At 36.9% G+C, this 24,488-nt stretch overlaps 1 protein-coding gene across 2 annotated transcripts in view; it reads right to left on the bottom strand.

Annotated features, from left to right (window-relative positions):
• EXOC6B (exocyst complex component 6B) overlaps nucleotides 1-24,488 on the bottom strand; it is a 708,301-nt gene that overhangs the window by 406,769 nt on the left and 277,044 nt on the right. For both annotated transcript variants that reach the window (XM_012173630.3, XM_060412346.1), the window contains one exon: nucleotides 43-219. In XM_012173630.3, coding sequence (XP_012029020.2) covers nucleotides 43-219 — 177 coding nt within the window. The remainder of the gene's footprint in view (nucleotides 1-42; nucleotides 220-24,488) is intronic.

Consider the following 24,488-nt stretch of genomic DNA (forward strand, 5'->3'; position numbering starts at 1 on the left):
AAGGAATAATAAGTTCACTGCCCCGGTTCAAATGTTAGTTACCTCTTCATCGTCTTCCTCATCTTCAACATCCAGAATTCCTGAATCCTGTTCAGACTTGGGGCTAGTGCTTTCTATCTCTGTATCAAAAATTGTATATGCTTCTTTCTTAGATTTTCTCTTGCTACCTATCCTGGGTTGTTGCAAGATGATGTTATCCAGGTTTCTTTGTTGTTGTGCCTAGGACAGAAATAAATACACACAAATAAATAAACAAAAGAACAAAAAAACTTAAGCATTCAAAGAACTTTTAATTTTGAATTAATTGGTATCAAAAGAAAATACAATGAAATGCCTTAAAATACATAAAATTTTAGTACCAGAAATAAAACCAAACATATTAATGTAGCACATAGGAAGAAAAAAAAGATAATCACTTAGTGAGAGCTAAGTCACTTCAGTCATGTCCAACTCTTTGTAACCCCATGGACTGCAGCCCACCAGGCTCCTCTGTGCCAGGAATTCCCCAGGCAAGAACATGAGAGTGGGTTGCCATGGCCTCCTCCAGGGCGTCTTCCCAACTCAGAAATTGAACCACATCTCTTAAGTCTTCTGCATTGGCAGAAGGGTTCATTACCAATAGTGCCACCTGGGAAGATTTTCTAAATACACACCCTGTCATCACAAAAATGAAATCTATTGATCTGCCAAGAGAGTGGGGCTTCCCAGGTGGCACTAGGGGTAAAGAACCCGCCCTCCAATGCAAGAGACTTAAGAGATGCAGGCCGGATCCCTGGGTCAGGAAGATTCCCCAGAGGAGGGCATGGCAACCCACTCCAGTATTCTTGCCTGGAGAATTCCATGGACAGAGGAGCCTGGCAGTCTAGACTCCATAAGGTCACACTGAGTTGAACATGACTGAACTGACTTAGCATGGCACAGCAGCAAAGAGATTAGTGCAAATGACTAAATATTTATCTCTTAAAAGATAAGTGCTATACCAGAACCACTGTGGTTTGGAGAAAAGGGAGAGGAGTCTTCAAGCTTAGGGTACTCTTAAAAGCAGATACGTGGATATATGAGATCAATAAATTTTAATCAGGAGAATGAAATATCTTAATAGAGTAATATGAACTAATGAATCCAACAGAATTTCATGACCTTAGTCTGAGGAAATCAGAGTTTTAAGCATTTCTTTTTCTAAACTTTTATAGAAAAGTGTAATTCCCTCAGCTTAACAAAATACACTCAAATAACAATGTGGTTTCCATATATCCAAAGAGGTGGAAAGCGTGACTATACAGAGTCAACATCAGAAGTTAGACCAAAGTATCAGAGCTGGAAGGGATCGTAATCACCACTCAGGAAATACACTGGAAGACAAAGGATTGTTTGAGGCCACAAGGTTAGTAAGTGGTAAGTCAGAAGCCCAAAGTGTGAGCTCCTAAATTCCATGAGTCATCTTCCCACTATACCAACAGTCCCATAAAGCATGACAAAAACAGCCCCCCAAAAAGAGTTCTGAAGTCAAATAAATGTGAAACACTCCATGTTATGCAAATCTTCTTGTATGATGTATAATACATTAACAGAATAAAAACTGGTAAAAGTCATATTTTAAGAAAGGTTATTTAACATGCTTTAATCTAGCATGTTCCAAAAGTGTTTCACAATGGAACTTTTCTTTTTAAAACAGTAATATTAATACTTAGTATCATCCAAAGATATAAAGCTTAAGAAATGTGACTTCTCAGAATATACATTCCTTAATCACTATATGATGTTTCTACTCAGCAACAAGTAGAAATTAGTTCAAGAGAAAAACCAGAATCTCCAAATATTTTGAATGAGATTAAGAATTCTAGATAAATACTAAGTATAAGGGTTAGTCCAGGTACTAGTTAAATAAGACAATTATAACAGGACAGAGAAAAACTTGAACTACGTGAGCTAGACTCTGCCAAGAAAATGAAAAGAATCTACATTCCAGAGATTTGAATCAATGGACCAACTTGTTTCTCTGCATAGTACTTGTTGATATTTTAATTTGACTTACATAAAATACATGGCTTCAGTAACAAAACTGAGAGGGAAGATACCCAATAACATTTACTTTATGTTTGTAAACAAGACATATATATCCTTAAAGCATTTGAGATCCCAAATTAGATAAAACATTCTTCCGACTCCTCTCAAAAGTAGGAAGTTCACCCCTCTCACTTATTTCAATGTAAACCACACAAAAAGAGACTGAGGGCTCTAGAAAGCTAAAGCTTTCATATTAAAAAAGCAAGCCCTCAACTAGAGAATGATCACTTGTCTCTTTACTCTTTCTCTCAGTACAGCAAAACTAAAAGCTTTCATAAGTTGGTTTTATTTTATTGAATCCAAAGTTAAATATTTTTCTCTCACAATCAATAAAATACTATCAATGTACCAAAAGCAATCAAGAGGAGCCACATTTAAGTACTATCATTTATACTTCAAATAATACAAATCTGAAAGAAACCCTCTGGAAGTAATTTTAGATCATCTATGATTTGTTCTTTTTGCGCCTGGTTTACCAATCACTTTGATGGAGCACAAAGTAGCTTAGGCCAAATCAACATACCCTATGCTAGAAATGAGCACCCTGCAAGGTTTATTCCAAAGCTCTATAGTAACCTGGGGTCTCTGTCAAAATTATCAAGGCTTTTCCATTTATCAAGGAGCAGTCAGGGCAGATCTGCCAAGAAAGAACTAATCAAGTTGGAAATACTAAAACAGGTAGAATAATGAAATAAATACTCAGATATTACCCATTAGAAAGCACAGGAAAACCACCATCTATTCAAAATTATGTTATGGGACTGGCAGGAAGTAGAGAAGAGTAAATAGAGATTAAAATATGTAAATATATGCAATATATGTAAAAACTAAAATGTGACTCTAAAGTCCATACAAGTTCTTCAGAGCTCTTTTCTAACCTGCTAAGCCATCTCGCCAGGACCATTTACTCTGTCCCTCCAAGAACAGCCTTGGAGACAGAGAAGTAGCTGACTGACTTTTGCTGCCCAGAGTGCAGGTAACAGGGTATCAAGCAAACAAACAGACCTTAGAAAACATTAGGCTTTTTTTTTTTAACTTCTTTGTTCATTCTCTTTGTGAATAATCTTTACACATTTAACCACCTCTTCCTCAAGATTCCCTCACATATGTTCTTCTCTGTTTTCCTAATATATAGAAATAAAGCAAGTTTATTCCTCAACCCCTGCTCTTCTGTCACTCTTTCAAAATTCAATAGCATATCTCTAGTTCCATATACTACTGTGTCTTCCATCATCACTTCACTTACTACATACCTAAAATGGAACTCATCACCTTCTCATTACAGTTAATGGGAGGTGAACCTGACTGTCCCAATGTATTTTCCAGTACTCTCCAACATGAATTTCTGCTTGGAACAGAATCTACCTCATGATATACTAAGAATATTTTCACTACTCTATCTTTGCTTAAGCCATTTCTCTTCTAGATGACCTCTCCCTACCTGTACTCAATCTTTCCTCCAAAACCCAACTAAAATTCTTTTTCCTTTAGAAAGCCTCCTCTCACTGTTTTAACTCACAGTGCTTTCTCCCTATATCCCTACTTTCAGTCAAACATGTACTGAACAACCACTTGAGTCCCAGTATTGTGTTGACTATACAAAGAATAAAACAGATTTTCTGACTCTTGAAACTCACATCATTTTAAGAAATGGATAAGCACACAAGTGGCTGAAATTCAGTGCAATGAGTATAATGACAGAAATAAACATGGGTACGATGATTAGCAGAAAGTAATCATATCTGCAAGAAGGGATTTCAGGAGCTTGGAGGAAAAGGTAGCCAAGTGGGGAGGCTCAAGAAGCAGGGGGATATACATATACTTACAGATGATTCACCATGTTGTACAGTAGAAACTAACACAACATTGGAAAGCAATTATCCTCCAATTTAAAAAAGTGAATATGATTTTTACAAAGGGAAGTAGGTAGAAAGGGTAGCCATTCCAGAAGAAAGAAACTGCATAAGAAAAGACATGTGAAATAACATTATCCACCCAAGTAATAAGTAATTTTGTACAAGAATATGTTATGAAGGACTAACAAGAGATAGTCAAATCAGTCAATCATAAAGGAAATCAACCCTGAATATTCATTGGAAGGACTGATGCTGAAGCTGAAGCTCCAATACTTTGGCCACCTGAGGTGAAGAGCTGACTCATTAGAAAAGACCCTGATGCTGGAAAAGACTGAAGGCAAAGGGAGAAGGAGGCGGCAGAGGACAAGATGGTTGAATAGCATCACCAACTCAATGGACATGAATCTGAGCAAACTCTGGGAGACAGTGAAGGATAGAGGAGACTGCTGTGCCGAAGTCCATGGGGTCACAAAGAGCTGGACAGGACTTAGCGACTGAACAACAGTAAGAGACAAAGTTAAAGATGCCATACAAAGTAGTTTCAAGGGCAGCTAGGAGGCAATGGAGGAACAAGAGAAGAATGTGAGCAAGGGGAGAAAAAGACCAGCTTTACAATTCGGGCACAACCTCTGGGAGCTGCGGAATGGTCAACTGGGAGAAGATAAAGACTAGAAACAGGAACATCAATATAGATCACTAAAGGAGTCCAAATAACAATGATGAGCATTTGAATTAAGGGAGCACCAGAAACAGAAGAAGCAGAAGCAATACAGTTTACTGATTTAAATGTTGTATGTGGAAGAGGGAAAGACAATAAAAATAACTGCAAATATTCTGGTCTTTAAGACTAGACAATGGGATCATTCCAAAAAATGGGAACTGCGGAAATAGTAAGTTGAAGGCAGGATAGAGAAGATGAGTTAACTAAACTTGTCAAGTATTCAAATAAAAAATGACAGTACAGCACTTCAGAGTTCAACACTTCTCTTCTTCAGGATAGGAAACATACTTGCCCATTCTTAGAATCCTCCCAGTCCAGACACAATGCCAAACACACAGAAAACTCAGATAAATGCTTACTATATAAAGGAAAAAATAATAAAAGAGATCTATGTAAGAATGAGATTTGGCCCAACAAAAGAGAGGGATGTCTGTAAAAGACATAATTTGAATATTCTCCTATTTATTTAAAGTGGGTGGGGGGTGGCATAAGAATCACCTAACTTGAATTATTCACCTGAAAATGTAGCTATTGAAACTTTTACAGCTGTCATTACACATGCCATTAAATAAAGTTTTATTGCAAATACAACTTCCAAGAGTACCTAGCAATAAGACTTAAAATTCTGTGAATCAAAAAAAAAACAAAGGTTCCTTTCTTTATCAGCCCAATACTGACCTCTAGTGGACTAAAGGAATACATACAAATGGAGAGAGGCCTAGGCTTATAGCTCTAACACGGACTTCAATCACAGTGTGTTGTATCAGAAAAGAAAAAGAAGGCAAAAAAACCCCCTTCTTTGAGCAACATACATTTAAATCTAAGCTCTACAATATATTAATTCTATAACCATGGGTAGGTTCTTCTCAATGCAACATCCCATCTACTCAGAACTGCCACAAGGATTAAATAAGAAATACATGTAAATTATCTTTAAAAATAATTTTTTAAATTAATGTGCAGAAGTACTGTGTTTGGGAACAGGCTTTTAGCTCAATGGCATTTAACTTACATGCCTGATCATTCACTCATTTTTCTATGATTTTATTTATTTATTCACTTTTGGCTGCGGTGGGTCTTCTTGCTGCAGGGGCTTTTCTCTAGCTGCAGACAGCGGGGCCTACTCTCTAATTGTGGTGGGTGGGCCTCTCATTGAAGTGGCTTCTCTTGTTGCAGAGCTTGCACTCCAAGGTGCTCGGACTTCATTTGCGGCACGGAGCCTCAGTACTTGCAGGTCCCAGCCTCTAGAGCACAGACCCCACAGTTTATGGCACATGGGCTTAGGCGCCCTGTGGCATGCAGGACTTTCCCAGATCAGGGATAAAACTTGTGTCTCCTGTTGGCAATCACATTCTTTACCACGGAGGCACCAAGAAAGCCCCACGTAAATGATCCTGAATTAAAAGATACGTGCAAGCAAAAGTTTTTGACTTAATATAATCATGAAATAATTATCCCAATAATGTTGGTGAACATCCATTATCTTATACAGATAAAAAATTAGGTAAATAGAAAAATTTTTTGCTCTATGTGATGAGACTTCTTGGGATTTACTCTTATCAACTTTATATAACATAGAGCAGAGCTAATTATATTTATTATGTTGCACATTTTTTTAAAAAGATACATTAAAAGAAAAAAAAACGCTAAAATTTTAAGTTCCACCTGTCTTCCTCTGAATGTGAGATAGGAATCTTGTTTCACTCTCTACTCTGGAAGCATCAAAGATCTAGCAATATTTAGATACACAATGATTAATGTTATCTAATAGTTCTTCATACTGCCATTCAATTTTGTATTTGTACTATACTGCAGCTATTAGATATCTGTACTGCACACTTCTTGTACTCTACCTCACATCCTCTCATGTTCAGCTCTCATTTCAAGTATAATATCAGCAACCAGTTCTGGGCAGCCTCGGAAGCGTCATATTGTGTAAACTGAAACCAACTTAGCATGTACCCCAAGCTTCCAGCTCCCTACCCAGAGGTTTTGCAGACATTATAGTGTGGAATCCCACAACAATTAATTAGCATTCATGATTCTCAACCCAGAAGTGAGACAAACTTTGACCAAAGAGCGAACAGATACACTCCCCATTTCGTGCCACCAACAGTGAGTTCCATATGGCTTCTCAGAAGTCTGGGGATGATGGAAGCAAACTGCCCTACAAGTATACCACTGTACAGTTACAGTTAGTCGCTCAGTCGTGTCTGACTCTTTTGCAATCCCATGGACTGCAGCACACCAGGCCTCCCTGTCCATCTCCAACTCCCAGAGTTTACTCAAACTCAGTCCATTGAGTCAGTGATGCCATCCAACCATCTCATCCTCTGTCATCCCCTCCTCCCCCCACCTTCAATCTTGCCCAGCATCAGGGTCTTTTCAAATGAGTCAGTTCTTTTTTTTTTTTTTAATTTTTTTTTAATTTTTTTTTTTTCGTTTTTTATTTTTTAAATTTTAAAATCTTTAATTCTTACATGCATTCCCAAACATGAACCCCCTCCCACCTCCCTCCCCATAACATCTTTCTGGGTCATCCCCATGCACCAGCCCCAAGCATGCTGCATCCTGCGTCAGACATAGACTGGCGATTCAATTCACATGATAGTATACATGTTAGAATGTCATTCTCCCAAATCATCCCACCCTCTTAGCCAGGACATGGAAACAACCTAGATGTCCATCAGCAGATGAATGGATAAGAAAGCTGTGGTACATATACACAATGGAGTATTACTCAGCGGTTAAAAAGAATTCATTTGAATCAGTTCTGATGAGATGGATGAAACTGGAGCCGATTATACAGAGTGAAGTAAGCCAGAAAGAAAAACACCAATACAGTATACTAACACATATATATGGAATTTAGGAAGATGGCAATGAGTCAGTTCTTCACATCAAGTGGCCAAAGGATTGGAGTTTCAGCTTCAGCATCAGTTGTTCCAATGAATATTCAGGACTGATCTCCTTTAGGATGGACTGGTTGGATCTCCTTGTAGTCCAAGGGACTCTCAAGAGTCTTCTCCAACACCACAGCTTAAAAGTATCAATTCTTCACCACTCAGCTTTCTTTATAGCCCAACTCTCACATCCATACATGACTACTGGAAAAACCATAGCCTTGACTAGACAGACCTTTGTTGGCAAAGTAATGTCTCTGCTTTTTAATGTGCTATCTAGGTTGGTCATAAATTTTCTTTCAAAGAGTAAGTGTCTTTTAATTTCATGGCTGCAGTCACCATCTGCAGTGATTTTGGAGCCCCCCAAAATAAAGTCTTCCACTGTTTCCAGTGTTTCCCCATCTATTTGCCATGAAGTGATGGAACTGGATGCCATGATCTTAAGGGTGGTATCATCTGCTTATCTGAGGTTATTGATATTTCTCCTGGCAATCTTGAATCCACCTTGTGCTTCTTCCAGCCCAGCATTTCTCATGATGTACTCTGCACATAAGTTAAATAAGCAGGGTGACGATATACAGCCTTGACATACTCCTTTACCAATTTGGAACCAGTCTGTTGTTCCAAGTCCAGTTCTAACTGTTGCTTCCTGACCTGCATACAGATTTCTCAGGAGGCAGATCAGGTGGTCTGGTATTCCCATCTCTTTCACTGGGTGGGAATGTAAATCAATATAGCCACTGTGGGAAACAGTATGGAGGTTTCTTAAAAAACTAAAAGTAGAGTTGCCATATGATCTGGCCATCCAACTCCCTTGCATGGAATGTTTGCACTTATAGTCTTAGTTGGGAGATTGGAAAATTTTTTTCTAGAGAAATTAATAAAGAACTGTCACAAAGTACTATTTGTATTTCCCAATCAAAGATGTGATTTCCTTTGTAGAATTCCATGAAGTTTGCTACTTGACAAGTCTATGCCCATAGACTTTCCTGTAAATGGTTAAGTAATTTATTACTAAATATGAGTGACTGGCCAAGGATCAATAGATATTTGAGGAAAATATTCAACTGGAAAGAGATACAAAATACCAATATGAGGAAACAAATAACAATAAAAAGTACTAGCTAGATGGGGCAGATAAGGTAGAAAACAAAATAATATGTTTGAAAAATTCATTGGTATCCTAAAAATTAAAAATTTGGTTTATTATATTATATATAATATATGTATTTTATATATATATAACAAAGATTGTCAGGAATCATACCAATGTTTTCTTCAGTCGTCCCCCAAGGCAACAGAAATAAAAGCAAAAGTAAACAAATAGGACCTTTTCAAAATCTTAGGCTTCTGCACAGCAAAGGGCACCATGTGCTTAGTTGCTCAGTCACGTCTGACTCTTTGGATCCCATGGACTTTAGCCTGCCAAGCTCCTCTGCTATAGGGATTTTCTAGGTGAAAATACTGGAGTGGGTTGCCATGCCCTCCTCCAGGGGACCTTCCCAACCCAGATTTCCTGCATTGCAGGTGGATTCTTTACCATCTGAGCCACCAGGGAGGCCCAGAGGAAACCATACACAAAACAAAAAAACCTGCAGACTAGAAGAAAATGTTTGTGCATGATCCAAATGACAAGGGGTTAGATTTCAAGATACACAAACAGCTCACATATCTCAATAACAAAAAAACAAACAACCTAATCTAATAACGGACAGAAAACCTCAGTAGCAATTTCTCCAAAGAAGACATATATATAGCCAGTGGCACATATAAAGATGCTCAACATTGTTAATTATTAGAGGAATGCAACAAAACTACGATGAGGTACTACCTCATAATGATCAGAATGGCCATAAACAGATGCTGGAGAAGGGAAAGGCTACCCACTGCAGTATTCCGGCCTGGAGAATTCCACGGACTGTATAGTTCATGGGGTCACAGAGAGTCGGACACACTGAGTGACTTTCACTTTCACCTTATTAAGACACGTTGTAACATAAGTTTGAGAGTGTTCCCTCTTCAATTTATTAGAAGAATTTAGAACAACTGATGTTAACTCTTCTCTAGATTTTGGGAGGTATTTTATTACTGTTTCAATCTCCTTACTCAAAATTGATCCTTTCACATTTCCTGTTCTTCCTGATTCATTATTGCTAAGTTGTTCAGCAGTGTGTTGTTTACTTTCCACACATTTATACATTTTCCAGTTTTCCATCTGTTACTGACTTCAAGTTTCATACCACTGTGATTAGAAACATAGCATAATTTTATAATAGTATAAAAATATCCTTTGGTATAATCTCAGTCTTCTTACACCCGCTTAGACTTGTTTTGTGAACTAACACGTAATCTACCCTGTAGAATGCTCTGTGTGCACTTCAGAAGAATATGTGTTCTATTGTTAGGTGGAATAAACTTTATATGCTTTTTTAAGTCTATTTGGTCTTAGGTTTAGTGCAAGTCCAATGGTTCCTTACTGACTTTTCTGTCTGGGAGATCTATCCATTGTCCAAGTTGGGTATTTAAGCCTCCTATTACTACTGTATTGCTGTCTCTTTCTTCCTTCAAAACTGTTAGTAATTTGTTTAACATATGTAGATGCTTTGTTGACATTAGATGTACCACAACTCTGTTTCTGCCAAAGATTTCTTATGCCCTGTTCACTCTCATTATAAACTAATGAAATGACAGTACATATCATCGGAAAAGTAAAAACTATGTAGAACAACCAAAGTAAATTCTAAGACTGAAAAATAAAATATCTGAAATAAAGAATTCACCATTTAAAGCACTTAACAGTCAAAAAGACAGTGAACTTGAAGACAGAACAATAGAAATGATCAAATTAGGAAAAAAATAAATAAAAGATTAAAAAAGCAAACAAACATGTAAAACAAAGCCTGCATAATATGGAAGACACTGTCAGAAAGTTTAACCTAAGTAGTACCAGAATCCTAGAACAAAAGGAGAAACAATATAGTGAAGAAAAAAACCTGAAAAAACAATAGGTGAAAATTTCCCACATTTTATATAAGACATAAAGTACCAGAGTCAAGAAGCTTAATGAATCCCAATGGGAACACCACAGTCAAACTACTGAAAATCAAAGATAAAGAGAAAAATTTTAAAGCCACTGGGAAAAAACACTGTATTATATACTGCAGAAAAACAATACAAATGACTATTGATCTCTTATCAGAAACTGCAGAATTCAGAAAGCAATAGAAATAAAAATAAAATTGAAAAATTAGCAACTTTAAATTCTAAATCCAGGAAATATCCTTCAAAAATTTTAATGAGGTTAAATTTGCCCCCTAAAAGAAATGTTGAAGTCCTAAACATCTCAGAATATGATGTTATTTAGAAATAGGATAACTGCAGATGTATATAAGATGAAGTAATATTGCAGCAGGTGGAGTCTTTAATTCAATACGATTGGTGTCCTTTTAAGATGAGAAGACAAAGATTGAAGATATAAAGGAAAACATTAGGTGATAATTGAGTCATATTAAAGCGATATGATTGCAAGCCAAGGAATGCTAACACTGTAGGCAAAACATGAGAAGAAAGGACACAGGACCCTACTGACACTTTGATTTTGAACTTGTAGCATCCAGACCTGTGAGACAGTATTTTTTTTTTAAGCCATACAGTTCTTTGGAAGAGAGTGAAAAAGCTGGCTTAAACTCAACATTCAAAAACAAAAGATCGTGTCATCTGGTTCCATCACTTCGTAGTGAATAGACGGGGAAAAAATGTAAATAGTAATATACTTTATTTTCTTGGGCTCCAAAATCACTGTGGACAGTGACTGCAGCCATGAAGTTAAAAGACGCTTGCTCCTTGGAAGGCAAATTATGACAAACCGAGACAGTGTATTAAAAAGCAGAGACATCACCTTGCCAACAAAGGTCCACATAGTCAAAGCTATGGTTTTTCCAGTAGTCATGTACAGATGTGAGAGTTGGACCATAAAGAAGGCTGAGCACTGAAGAACTGATGCTTTTGAACTATGGTGCTAGAGAAGACTCTTGAGAGTTCCTTGGAAAGCAAGGAGATCAAACCAGTCAATCCTAAAGGAAATCAACCCTGAATATTCATTGGAAAGACTGATGCTGAAGCTGAAGCTCCAATACTTTGGCCACCTGATGCAAACAGCCAACTCACCGAAAAGACCCTGATGCTGGGAAAGATTGAAGGCAAAAGAAGGGGGCGACAGAGGAAGAGATGGTTAGATAGCATCATCGACTCAATGGACATGAGTTTCAGCAAACTCCAGGAGATAGTGAAGAAAAGGGAAGTCTGATGTGCTACAGTCCATGGGGTCACAAAGAGTCAGACACAACTGAGTGACTGAACAACAACAAAAATCTAGTTTTTGGTATTTTGTTAAGGCAGCCCTAGAAAACTAATATAGGAATGAAAACAAACAGAAAACATTTTCAGATAAAAGAAAACAAAGGCAATTTAAGACCAACACATCTGTACTATAAAAGTGCTAAAGGAAGTTTTTCAGGCTGAAAGCAAACGATTCCAGTAAATGATTCTCAGAAATGAATGAATCGAATTGAAAATGCAAAATAGTTTAGCAATCATAAGAGAAGAGAGGCTGCTTTTCTAATACAGAGTGATCGAGGAAAGTATCTTTCATAAAGTGGCATTTGCATTTCAGACATTAGTACTTATTTATCTAATAATCATAGAGGCTTAAGAAAACAGATATGCATGTGAACAACATTTTAATCTTGAATTCCTACATATATTTTATACTATTGGAAACATTATTATATATTCTAATATCTGGCAGGACAATATCTAACATGTTAATATTATTTCAAGAAACCTTTAGTCATTTTCAAACACAACATGCTTTTCAGAATGCCAATAACCTGGATTCCCAGGTGGTGCAGTGGTAAAGAGTCCACATGCCAGTTCAAGTCGCAAGAGACATAGGTTTCAACCCTGGGTTGAGAAGATCCCCTGGAGTAAGAAATGGCCACCCACTTCAATATTCTTGTCTGAAAAACTCCATGGACGGTGAGCAGGGTGGACTACAGTCCATGGGGTCTCAAAGAGTTGGACAGTACATTCCATGGGGTGACAAAGAGTTGGACATGACTGAGCAACTAAGCGTGCACACATACACACAACCTGAAGATAGGCATATTATGGTAGTCTTGCTACCTGTCTAACACACTAAATGACCACGCAGTAAATGATCATTTACACATTATTCTAAGATACCTGGTCAACGGATAAACTAAATTTCAAGATAATCTTTAACATTATTTTTGAAAACAGCATTAACTTTCCTCCATAATTTTTTTTATCACATATCAGTTTGAATTTTATATCTTTTTATCAATGTCAATTTTAGGTAGTTATAATAATGACCCCCAAATATAAAAAATATAAGTAAAGTTGGGAAGAAAAATAATTCAACAGTAGGAAGTAGTGCCAAGCTGCTTAATGTTTTACTAACCTAGTCTCCCAGAAAAGATGTCATATATAAGCAAGGTTTCCTCCAAGGAGCACCCCATATTTCAACAGAAAAGGGCCAGAAATGGTTATAATTTAAACTGTTGGTTCAATCACTATTTCAACTGAACCAATAGTTTCAATTATAACTATCAACATAGACACCAATTTTTACAGATTAATTTCTCCAATCAAAACATACAGAATGGCTGAATGGATTTTTCTTTTAGAGACCCATCCATATGTTGCCTACAAAAGACTCACTTCATAAGTAAGGACACAAACAGACTGAAAGTAAAAAGGATGGAAAAATACATTCTGTGCAAACGGAAATGATAAGAAAGCTGGTATCGCTATACTCATGTGAGAAAAATAATCTCTAAAAGAAAGATTGTAATAAAAAACAAAGAGAGAAACTACATAACAATAAGGGGGCTAATCCAACAAGAAGATATAACATTTATTAATAGGTATGCAACCACCATAGGAGAACCAAAATATATAAAGCAAATGCTAATGAACTTAAAGAGAAAATTAATGGCAATATGATAATGGTAGGAGACATTAACACCACACTTACAGCAATGGATACATTGTCCAGACAGAAAATCAATAAGAAAATATCATTAGATCAGATAGACAAAATAGATTTATATAGAACACTTCATTCAAAAGCAACAAAATATACATTCTTCTCAAGTGCACATGCAAGATTCTCCAGGATAAATCACATGTTAGAGCAAAAATCAAATTTCAGTAAATTTAAGAAGACTGAAATAATTCAAGTATGTTTTCCTACCACTATGAAATGAAAATAAAAATTAATTATAAGGAACAAACTTAAAAAAAAAAAAACACTGAAACATGAAATTAAACAACACATTACTGAAATATTTGCCTCACAAAATAAAAGCCATATATGACAAACCCACAACTAACATCATATTCAACAGTGAAAAGCTGAAAGCTTTTTCTCTAAGATCGGGAATAGGACAAAGATGCCCCCTCTCCTCACTTGTATTCAACATAGCATTAGAACTCCTAGTAACAACAATTGGGAAAGAAAATGAAATAAAAGACATACAAACTGGAAAGGAAGAAACAAAATTGTCATTATTTGCAGATGACATGATATTATACGTAGAAAAACCTAGACTCTACCAAAAGACTATGTGAACTAATAAATGACTTCACTAAAGCTGCAGAATACAAAATTGATGTTCAAAAATCTGTTATATTTATACATAAATAATAAACTATCAGAAAAAGAAATCAGTCAACAATTGTGATGCAATACAACTGCATCAAAAAGAGTATCTATAAACAAATTTAATCACGGAGGTAAAAGATCCAAAAACTGAAGAAGACACAAATTCGTAAAAAGCATCCCACGGTCATGGATTAGAAGAATTAATACTGTTAAAACATCCACACTTCCCCTTAAAAAAAAGTCCATACTCCCCAAAGCAAAATTCATATTTAATGCAATACCTATCAAAACTCCAGTGACATTTTTCAAAAAAATGAGAACAAATAATTCCAAAATCTGTACAGAAACATAAAAAATCCTGAATAGCCAAAGTAATCTTGAGACCTAAGAACAAAGCTGGAGGTATCGTGTTCCCTGATTTCAAACTACTCTACATAGCTATAGTAATAAAAAGTGCATAATATTTGCATAAAAACAGACACATAGATCAGTGGAACAAAAAGAGAGCTTATATATAAACCCACAGATATATGGTCAATTAATTTACACAAAGGAAGCAAGAATATACAACAGGGAAAATCTAGTCCCTTCAACAGATGTTGGAAAAACTGGACAACTACACACAAAAGAATGAAACTGAAGTTTTACCATATACAAAAGCTGATATTATACCATACACAAAAAATAACTTAAAATGGATTAAAGTTTAAATGACATACTTGAAACTGTAAAACCCCTACAAAAATCAAGTACTAAGCTCCTTGATGCCAGTCTTAGAGATGTTTTTTGCACCTGATTCCAAAGGCAAGGGAAACAAAAGCAGAAATAAATAAATGGGACAACATTTATTCAAAGGCTTCTGAATTGGAAAGGAAATAATCAACAAAATGAAGAAGATATTTGTAAATCATATTTCCAACAAGGTGTTAGCATCCAAAATATATAAAGATCACATATATATAAACAACAACAACAAGAAAAAGTCCAGTAAAAAAAAATGGGGAGAAAATCTGAATAGACATTTTTCCAAATAAGATAAAAAGATGCTCAATAGGCACATGGGAAAATGTTCAGCATCATGAATCATCAGGAAAATGCAAAGCAAAACCATAATGAGATATCACACAACAACTGTCAGAATGGCTACTATCAAAAGGATAAGAAATAACAAGTGTTGGCAAAAATGCACAAAAAAGTGTTCATGTACTGTTGGTGGGAATGTAAATTGGGTGGCAACTATGGAAAACAGTATGAAGGTTCTTCATAAATAAGAAAAATAGATATACTGTATGATTTAGCGATTTCACAACTGAAAACCAATCTAAAGAAAACAAACATATAATTTGAAATGGTATATAACCTCTATGTTCACTGCAACATTATTTATAAAAATCAAGATTTGGAAATAACCTAAATGACCACTGATAGATGACAAATCAATGGATAAAGAACGTGTGTGTGTGTGTGTGTGTGTGTGTGTGTGTGTGTGTGTGTGTAATGGGCTCAGCCATGAGGCTTCTCAAGTGGCTCAGTGGTAAAGAAACCATCTGCAAATGCAAGAGCTGCAGGAGACACAGTTTTGATCCCTGGGTCGGCAAGATCCGCTGGAGGAGGAAATGGCAACCCACTTCAGTATTCTTGCCAGGATAATCCCATGGACAGAGGAGCCTGGCGGGCTACAGTCCATGGGGTCACAGAGTCGGACACGACTTAGGAACTGAGTCCTGAGCACACAGGCACACACAGAGTCATACAAAAGAATGAAATCTTTCCATTTGTGACAGTATGGATGGACAGAATCGAGGACAGAATTATGAGGACAGAATTCTTGAGGACAGAATTATGCTGTGGAATAAGTAAAAGAGAGAAAAAACAATATCACATGATTTCACTTATATGTGGAATCCAAAAACAAAACCAACAAGGAAAAAAACAGTACCCAGACTCATAGATACAGAGAAGACACTGGTGGCTACCATAGGGTGGGGAAGGGAGGCATGACTGGAGATGAGGTTGGAGGATCATGGAGTATCAACCTACAGATATAAAATAAGTAAGTCATGGGGATGTAAAGTACAGCATGGAGAATAAAGTCAATAATATTGTATTAGCTTTGTATGTTGATAGATTGTATCCAAAGCTATGGTGCTCACCTAGCAATGTATACAAAAGTCAAACTACTATGTTGTACACCAGAAACTGAGATTGCATGTCAATTATATTTCAAGGAAAGAAAGTGTCACTAAGTAACAACGTCACAATATATCTCCAAGGTAGACAACAACATATCATTCCCAATGTCCCTTTCATTTCTTCTATATTAGGCTTACAGAGAAAATGTCTTCTTTTTTCTGGTTCACTTAAATACCTATAGTCGAAAGCCAGGTAAGAAACACAAAAACAGGATAAAATTAAGAAGTGTGGTAGAAAGTATAAATAAAATCAAGAGAACCTGGGATTTACTCTTGACGGGAAGAATTATTTCAAAATTATCTCTTCTACTGATTCACCCTTTCAGCAAAATAGTAATTCTATATGTATCTTTACCAGTCTTTATGCACTGCCTTCCTTCCAGGAAACTAGGTAATTCATGACTTCTGCCCAAGCCTTTAAATTCTGGAATGAATTTCTAATAAAATGTATTCATGTAATAAAATGTATTAGAATCTCAAGAGCTATCAGAAGCAGAGGAGATACCAATCTTTCCAAAATGTCGGAGGTACCAGTCATTTACCCAAAGACAAGTATTGTTACCATATTTCTTCATCCCTTCCAAACTCTCATGATTGTTTGTTATTTGTTTGAGTACAGGTGACAGTGAGAAGGGATCTGAGAAGGAAAGGGCGTAGGAAAAGGGGCAATAATGTTAGGTAAATCTAAAAAACAAAAACTTTTATATCACTACTGATAGAACCCAAAGGACAAAAGCTTCCCATTCCAACACTGTATTGAAGATTCCAATCCAATATAACAGTTCCCTTCAAATGTACAATTATGGTTTTCTCTCGGCAGTAACCTATCACAAAAAGAGGAATCCAATTAGGCCCCAGTTTTGAACTGTCTGTCAGAATTTTTTTTCAAGACAGATTTCTTCACAAGGAAGTTACTACTAAGGAATTACTATGACAAAACAAATGGCATGACTAAAAAGAAAAAATACTGGTCAGAGTCATGAGATTTAACTTGTAGTTCTAAATGCTACTCAGTACTTACATGACCCTATATGATTTTGGTTTGCTGAAAGGAAAATGAAAATTTTGAGACTCTAAAGATATATACTGATTATTTCAACACCTGAAACAACAAGCTCATTTAAAAGGAGATAGAACAAAAAATTATCAGACTCGGAAAACGGAAAAGTAAAGGGATCCGTTTTTCTAAGTTACCAGAACCCTTTCCACCAAGATAGAAGATACAAAGTTAATAACTGCTATAATAACATGCAAAAAGTTTGAATCAAAATAGTAACCATCAGTTCAGTTCAGTCGCTCAGTCGTGTCCGACTCTGTGCGACCCCATAGACGGCAGCCCAACAGGCTCCCCCATCCCTGGGACTCTCCAGGCAAGAACACTGGAGTGGGTTGCCATTTCCTTCTCCAATGCATGAAAGTGAAAAGTGAAAGTGAAGTCGCTCAGTCCTGTCTGACTCTTAGCAACCTCATGGACTGCAGCCTAGCAGGCTCCTCCACCCATGGGATTTTCCGACTCTTTGCGACCCCACGAATTGCAGCACACCAGGCCTCCCTGTCCACCACCAACTCCTGGAGTTCACGCAAACTCACATCCATAGTTCTAAGTAAATAGCAAATTTGTCCCCTTCCATTTTCTTCTATAAAGTAATACAAAGTGCCCTGGATATCTTAAATATTATCAAATAGAAAATATTCAACAATATACATTGAATATTTAAAATACTTAGGAACACAGACTAGATAAAGAAAACCAATCCTTTGTTAAAAGTTTTAAATTTTGAATAAGAGCAGAATATTAAGGTATATTTGTATACTTTACATCTAATAGATCCAGTAAGATACCCTGTCTACCTAAATATTAATATTCCCCTAGCAAAATTAAGGAGTCTAAAAACAAGTTGCTCTAAGTACGGGCATTAAGTCACCTAGAACTACTTCCCATGTCTACCTACATATGCTTTTCTCTTCATGGCTCTGCATCAAGAAAATGATTTAGCAGATCCAACTCAACTTACTTGGCATAGTATTGAATGAAAAAAAAAATGATGTGTTACAAACCCACAATTAGATTTCAACATTCTGTTTCAAATAAAGATTTCTGTAAGAAGTACAATTAAGAGGAGAAATTTAAAGACCACATCAAAGTGAAGGGTAATACTCTAAACTGCACTCTAAAGAAGGGAGAATGATGAAGGAAGCCAATTTTTAGCAGAGGAAACCCATACCTTTAGTGTGGTTTACTAGGAAAGACATGGTATGCTTCTCCTATCCTGTAAATTACCTTGATTTTCAGGCACGATTCTGGGACTGCAGTAAGGTTGCTGGATATAACTCACTGGCTAGAAGAGTGCTAATGAGATCAAAGATGGGGAAATCAAATGTATATAAGACAACTGCTCATACCAAAAAACTCCATACAGGGAAAAATTTAGTTATGATCCCAGTAAAATTCATATACAGTATAAACTATCAGTAATAAAGCCAATCGGGGAAAATAATACAGAGAGCATTGTAGTTTATAATATAAATAGGAAAGTTATGAAAACACTAAGCTTAAGTCCATGTTCTAATATAAAGATTGCTTTAAAAAAAAAACTATAAAGAGAGCTAATCTTTGAAGAATAGGAATATTTCCCAAAAAATTCCGTAAATTACTATTCTGCGCTTGATTCACTTACTCCAGAAACAATGAAAACTACAAAGAAAACACTGCAAAAATTAACATTTCCAAAACTAAGCTTCAACTGCTTTGACAATTTTTCATTAAAATGTCAAAGGTTCTAAGCAAAACATTTCCTTCAGTTTACATGAGCGTCCCTTGCACTGTAACTGGCACAGGGTAAAATGAGCAATGATATTTGAAAAATAACAATTTATCTCTTCCTTCCATAAAATAATGTTTCCTTGCTTTATCAATTACTTTCTATCAACAAGAAAATATGCTTTTCATGAACCACACTAGACAGGCATTAAGAATATGTCTAGATAGGAGGAAGGAACCTATCCTCCTAGAAGGAACCTACCTCAAAATAGTAAAGGCCATATATGATAAACTACAGCAAACATTATTCTCAATGGTGAAAACTGAAAGCATTCCCACTATGATCAGGAACAAGACAAGGACGTCCACTTTTGCCACTATTATTCAACATAGTTCTGGAAGTCCGAGCTACAGCTATCAGAGAAGAAAACAAATAAAAGGAATCTAGATCAGAAACGAAGTAAAGCACTCACTATTTGCAGATGACATGACCCTGTACATAGGAAACCCTAAAGATGGTATCAGAAAATTACTAGAACTAATCAGTGAATTTAGCGAAGTTGTAGGATACAAAATCAATACACAGAAATCACACATTTCTATATACTAACAATGAAAAATCAGAAAGAGAAATTAAGGAATCAATTCCATTCACCATTGCAACAAAAAATTAAACATCTAGGAATAAACTTACCTAAGGAGATGAAATAATTGTACACAGAAAATTATAAGACACTATGAAAGAAATCAAAGATGACATAAACAGATAGATATTCCATGTTCCTGGGTAGGAAAAAACAATATTGTGAAAATGACTATACTGCCAAATGCATTCCACAGATTTAATGTGATCCCTGACAAATTACCAATGGCATTTTCCACAGAACTAGAACAAAAAATTTCACAATTCATATGGAAACACAAAAGACCCCGAATAGCCAAAGCAGTCCTGAGAAAGAAGAATGGAGCTGGAGGAATCAACCTTCCTGACTTCAAATTATTCTGTAAAGCTACAGTCATTAAGACAGTATGGTACTGACACAAAAACAGAAATACAGACCAATGCAACAAGACAGAAAGCCCAGAAATAAACCTATGCACTGATGGGTACCTTATTTTTAACAAACAAAGCAAGAATATACAATGAGGCAAAGAGAGCCTCTTCAGTAAATGGTACTGGGAAAACTGGACAGCTAAATGTAAAATAATGAAATTAGAACACTTCCTAACACCAGACACAAACTCAAAATGGATTAAAGACCTAAATGTAAGACCAGAAAATAAAAAACTCTTAGAGGAAAGCAGAACACTCCATGACATAAGTCAAAGCAAGATCCTCTGTGACCCACTTCCTACAGTAATGGAAATAAAAACAAAAGTAAACAAGTGCTAAGTAAGCTAAGTCGCTTCAGTCATGTCTGACTCTGTGTGACCCCATAGACTGGACTAAGCAGCCCACCAGGCTCCGCCGTCCCTGGGATTCTCCAGGCAAGAACACTGGAGTGGGTTGCCATTTCCTTCTCCAATGCATGAAAGTGAAAAGTAAAGTGAAGTCGCTCAGTTGTGTCCAACTCTTAGCAACCCCATGGACTGCAGTGCACCAGGCTCCTCCATCCATGAGATTCTCCAGGTAGGAGAAACTTAAAAGCTTTTGCACAGCAAAGGAAACTATAAGCAAGGTGAAAAGACAGCCCTCAGAATGGGAGAAAATAATAGCAAATGAAACAACTGACAAAGGATTAATTTCCAAAATATACAAGTAGCTCATACAACTCAATACCAGAAAAACAAACAACCCAATCAAAAAGTGGGTAAAAGACCTAAATAGACACTTCTCCAAGGAAGACATACAGATAGCTAACAAACACATGAAAAGATGCTCAACATCGCTCATTATTACAGAAATACAAATCAAAACTACCATGAGATATCACCTCACACTGGTCAGAATGGCCATCATCAAAAAGTGCTGGAGAAGGTGTGGAGAAAAGCAAACACTCTTGCACTGTTGGTGGGAATGTAAATTGATACAGCCACTATGGAAGATGGTATGGAGATTCCTTAAAAAACTAGGAATAAAACCACCATACGACCCAACAATCCCACTCCTACACATATACCCTGAGGAAACCAAAACTGAAAAAGACACATGCATCGCACTGTTCACTGCAGCACTATTTACAATATCTAGAACATGGTATCAACCTAGATGTCCATCAATGGATGAATGGATGAAGAAGTTGTGGTATATATATATATATATATATATATATATATATATATATATATAGGAATATTACTCGGCCATAAAAAGGAATGCATCTGAGACAGTTCTAATGAGGTGAATGAACCTAGAACCTATTATACAGAGTGAAGTGTGTCCGAAAGAGAAAGATAAATATCATATTCTAACACATATATATGGAATCTGGAAAGATGGTGCCAAGGAATTTGTTTGCAGGGCAACAGTGGGGAGACAGGCATGGAGAATAGACTTGTGGCCATGGGGAGAGGGGAGGAGAGGGTGGGATGTATGGAGGGAGTGACATGGAAACTTACATTACCATGTGTAGGCTGGATAGCCAGTGGGAATTTTCTGTGTGGCTCAGGAAACTCAAACAGGGTCTCTGTGTCAGCCTGGAGGGCTGGGATGGGGAGGGAGGTGTGGGGGGAGTTTTGGAAGGGAGGGGATATTATGTATATCCATGGCTGATTCATGTTGAGGTTTGATAGAAAATGGCAAGATTCTGTGAGCGATTATCGCTCAATAAAAAATTTTTTAAAAATCAAAGGTGTACACGGTGTAAGGCAGAGTATAGGAGAAACCAAGCATGAGTTTCCAGGTTCCTCTACAAGTGGAATCAAACAGACAACCCATCATGGTCCCAAGAACAGTATGTGACAATACGTATGAACTACGGTCAACCAACAAAACTCCTTTGAGACTTAATATTGAGGGTTTTTATTGGGGGTCATGTAGGCAGGAAGCAATCATGTGACTGACCGTAGCTATTCAGTTTCCAACTCCCTTTCCCCAAGAAGTCAAACTTATTTGGCATGGCCCAGGGCCCCAGACAAACAAAAGCAAGCATTCCCCATAAATGGCACTGTCAGTATCAACAATCCTGCAAAGACTTGCTTATCAGGCTGCATATTTCAATGGCTCAGAGGTTTTCTTCCAAGAACTGATCAAAAGCCAGTCTTGAAGATTTAGAAGTTGTAGAATTAGGACAATGTAGGCCTCCTGGGTTAACCTTTTCTTTATTTTGCTTCTGCATGATGATTTTTTTTTATTGGAGGATAATTGCTTTACAATATTGTGATGGTTCAGAGAAGGCAATGGCACCCCACTCCAGTACTCTTGCCTGGAAAATCTCATGGACGAAAGAGCCTGGTAGGCTGCAGTCCATGGGGTCGCTAAGAGTCAGACACGACTGAGTGACTTCACTTTCACTTTTCACTTTCATGCATTGGAGAAGGAAATGGCAACCCACTCCAGTGTTCTTGCCTGGAGAATCCCAGGGATGGGGGAGCCTGGTGGGCTGCCATCTATGGGGTAGCACAGAGCTGGACACGACTGAAGCGACTTAGCAGCAGCAGCATTGTGATGGCTTCTGCCATGCATCAGCATGAATCAGCCATAGGTGACATGTCCCCTTCCTCTTGAACCTCCTTTCCACCTCCTTCCCCATCCCATCCCTCTGGGTTGTCACAAGAGCACTGGCTTTGGGTTCCCTCTTTCTTACAGTGAATTACCACTGGCTATGTATTTTGCATATGGAGTATGTATGTTTCAGTGCTGCTCTCTTGGATCACCCCACTTTCTCCCTCCCCTACTGTGTCCTGGAGTCTGTTCTCTATGTGGGCATCTCCATTTTTGCCCTGTGGATGGGTTCATTAGCACCACCTTTCTGGATGGGTTAACCTTTTCCACATGAGTGCCATGACAGCTTCATCTACTGGAAAGCTGTGGGGGTGGGGGGATGGGCACGGTGCTGATTTCCAAACTCTTATGTTTTTCATCTTTATTGGGAAAAAAAAAAAATACCAGGACAGCAAGAGCATATCTCTATTACTCACTTCTTTACGAAGTGCAGCAGGAAAAGGAGCAGCATAATTATTATGCAGTCAACCTACAAAAGACTTCTAAATATAAAAATCATAAACCAGTTCATAAATGAATTAAAAAATTGAACACAATTTCTCGCAACACTGAGTTTTGATAAGCCATAGTAGACAGTGTTACAGAATAAGCAGAATGTATTTCTATTACCTATTCTTAAGTGCCACAGGAAAAAGAATAGCAATAACTGCAATTTAGCCAATCTATGGACATGAGTTTGAGTGAACTCCGGGAGTTGGTGATGGACAGGGAGGCCTGGTGTGCTGCAATTCATGGGGTCGCAAAGAGCTGGATACAACTGAGCGACTGAACTGAACTGAACTGAGCCAATCTATGAAAGACCCAACATTACAAATATAATCTAGTTTATGAAAACAGACTAACAGGCCACTACAAATGCCACACAAAAATCAAGCAGTAAACTGTAAGATTTAATCTCAGTGACGTTATTAAAATTTCCAATTTGGACTCTCCATCAAAAAAATGTGATATTAAATGTCTAATTCTTATCCACAAAAGAAACTAGTGATGCTTGTTAAAAAAAAAAAATTTGCTCCTTGGTGATGATCATTGCCAAATGATTGACTATGAAATAGCTAGAAGAAAGTTAAGATTAACTCTGTGTTTCTCAAGATATTAAAGGTTCTTATGCATCCTCCCTCAAGAATTCAATTTTGTTATCATATCACGTCTATTCCAGTAAGGATAACCAAGGTTATATTTATAAAATGTGTAAAGCAGAGGAATTGTAAACAATTTTGAACCTAGCATTATGTAGCAAATAAAAAGAGGGAATATAAAATGTTTACTAATAGAGAAATGGATCAGAAAAACTAACGGGGAATTATACAACATAAAAGAGGCTTAACTGATAGCTTAGTGGGTAAGGAGTTCATCTGCAATGCAGGAGACACAGGAGATGCAAGCTCCATCCCTGGGTCAGGAAGATCCCGAGGAGGAAGAAAACAGCAACCCATTCCAGTATTCTTGCCTGAAAATTCCCATGGACAGAGGAGCTTGGTGGGCTACAGTCCAAAGGGTCACAAAGAGTCAGACACGACAAAGTGACTAAGCCCACGTGCATTCAACAAGAACGTAAAGAAATATTATTCAATAAATATTTTAAAGGCATGTCTTTAAAGGATATTTAGTTATATGGACAAACATTCTTAATATT

Source organism: Ovis aries, chromosome 3, assembly GCF_016772045.2.
Source record: "Ovis aries strain OAR_USU_Benz2616 breed Rambouillet chromosome 3, ARS-UI_Ramb_v3.0, whole genome shotgun sequence".
Classification (NCBI taxonomy): Eukaryota; Metazoa; Chordata; class Mammalia; order Artiodactyla; family Bovidae; genus Ovis; species Ovis aries.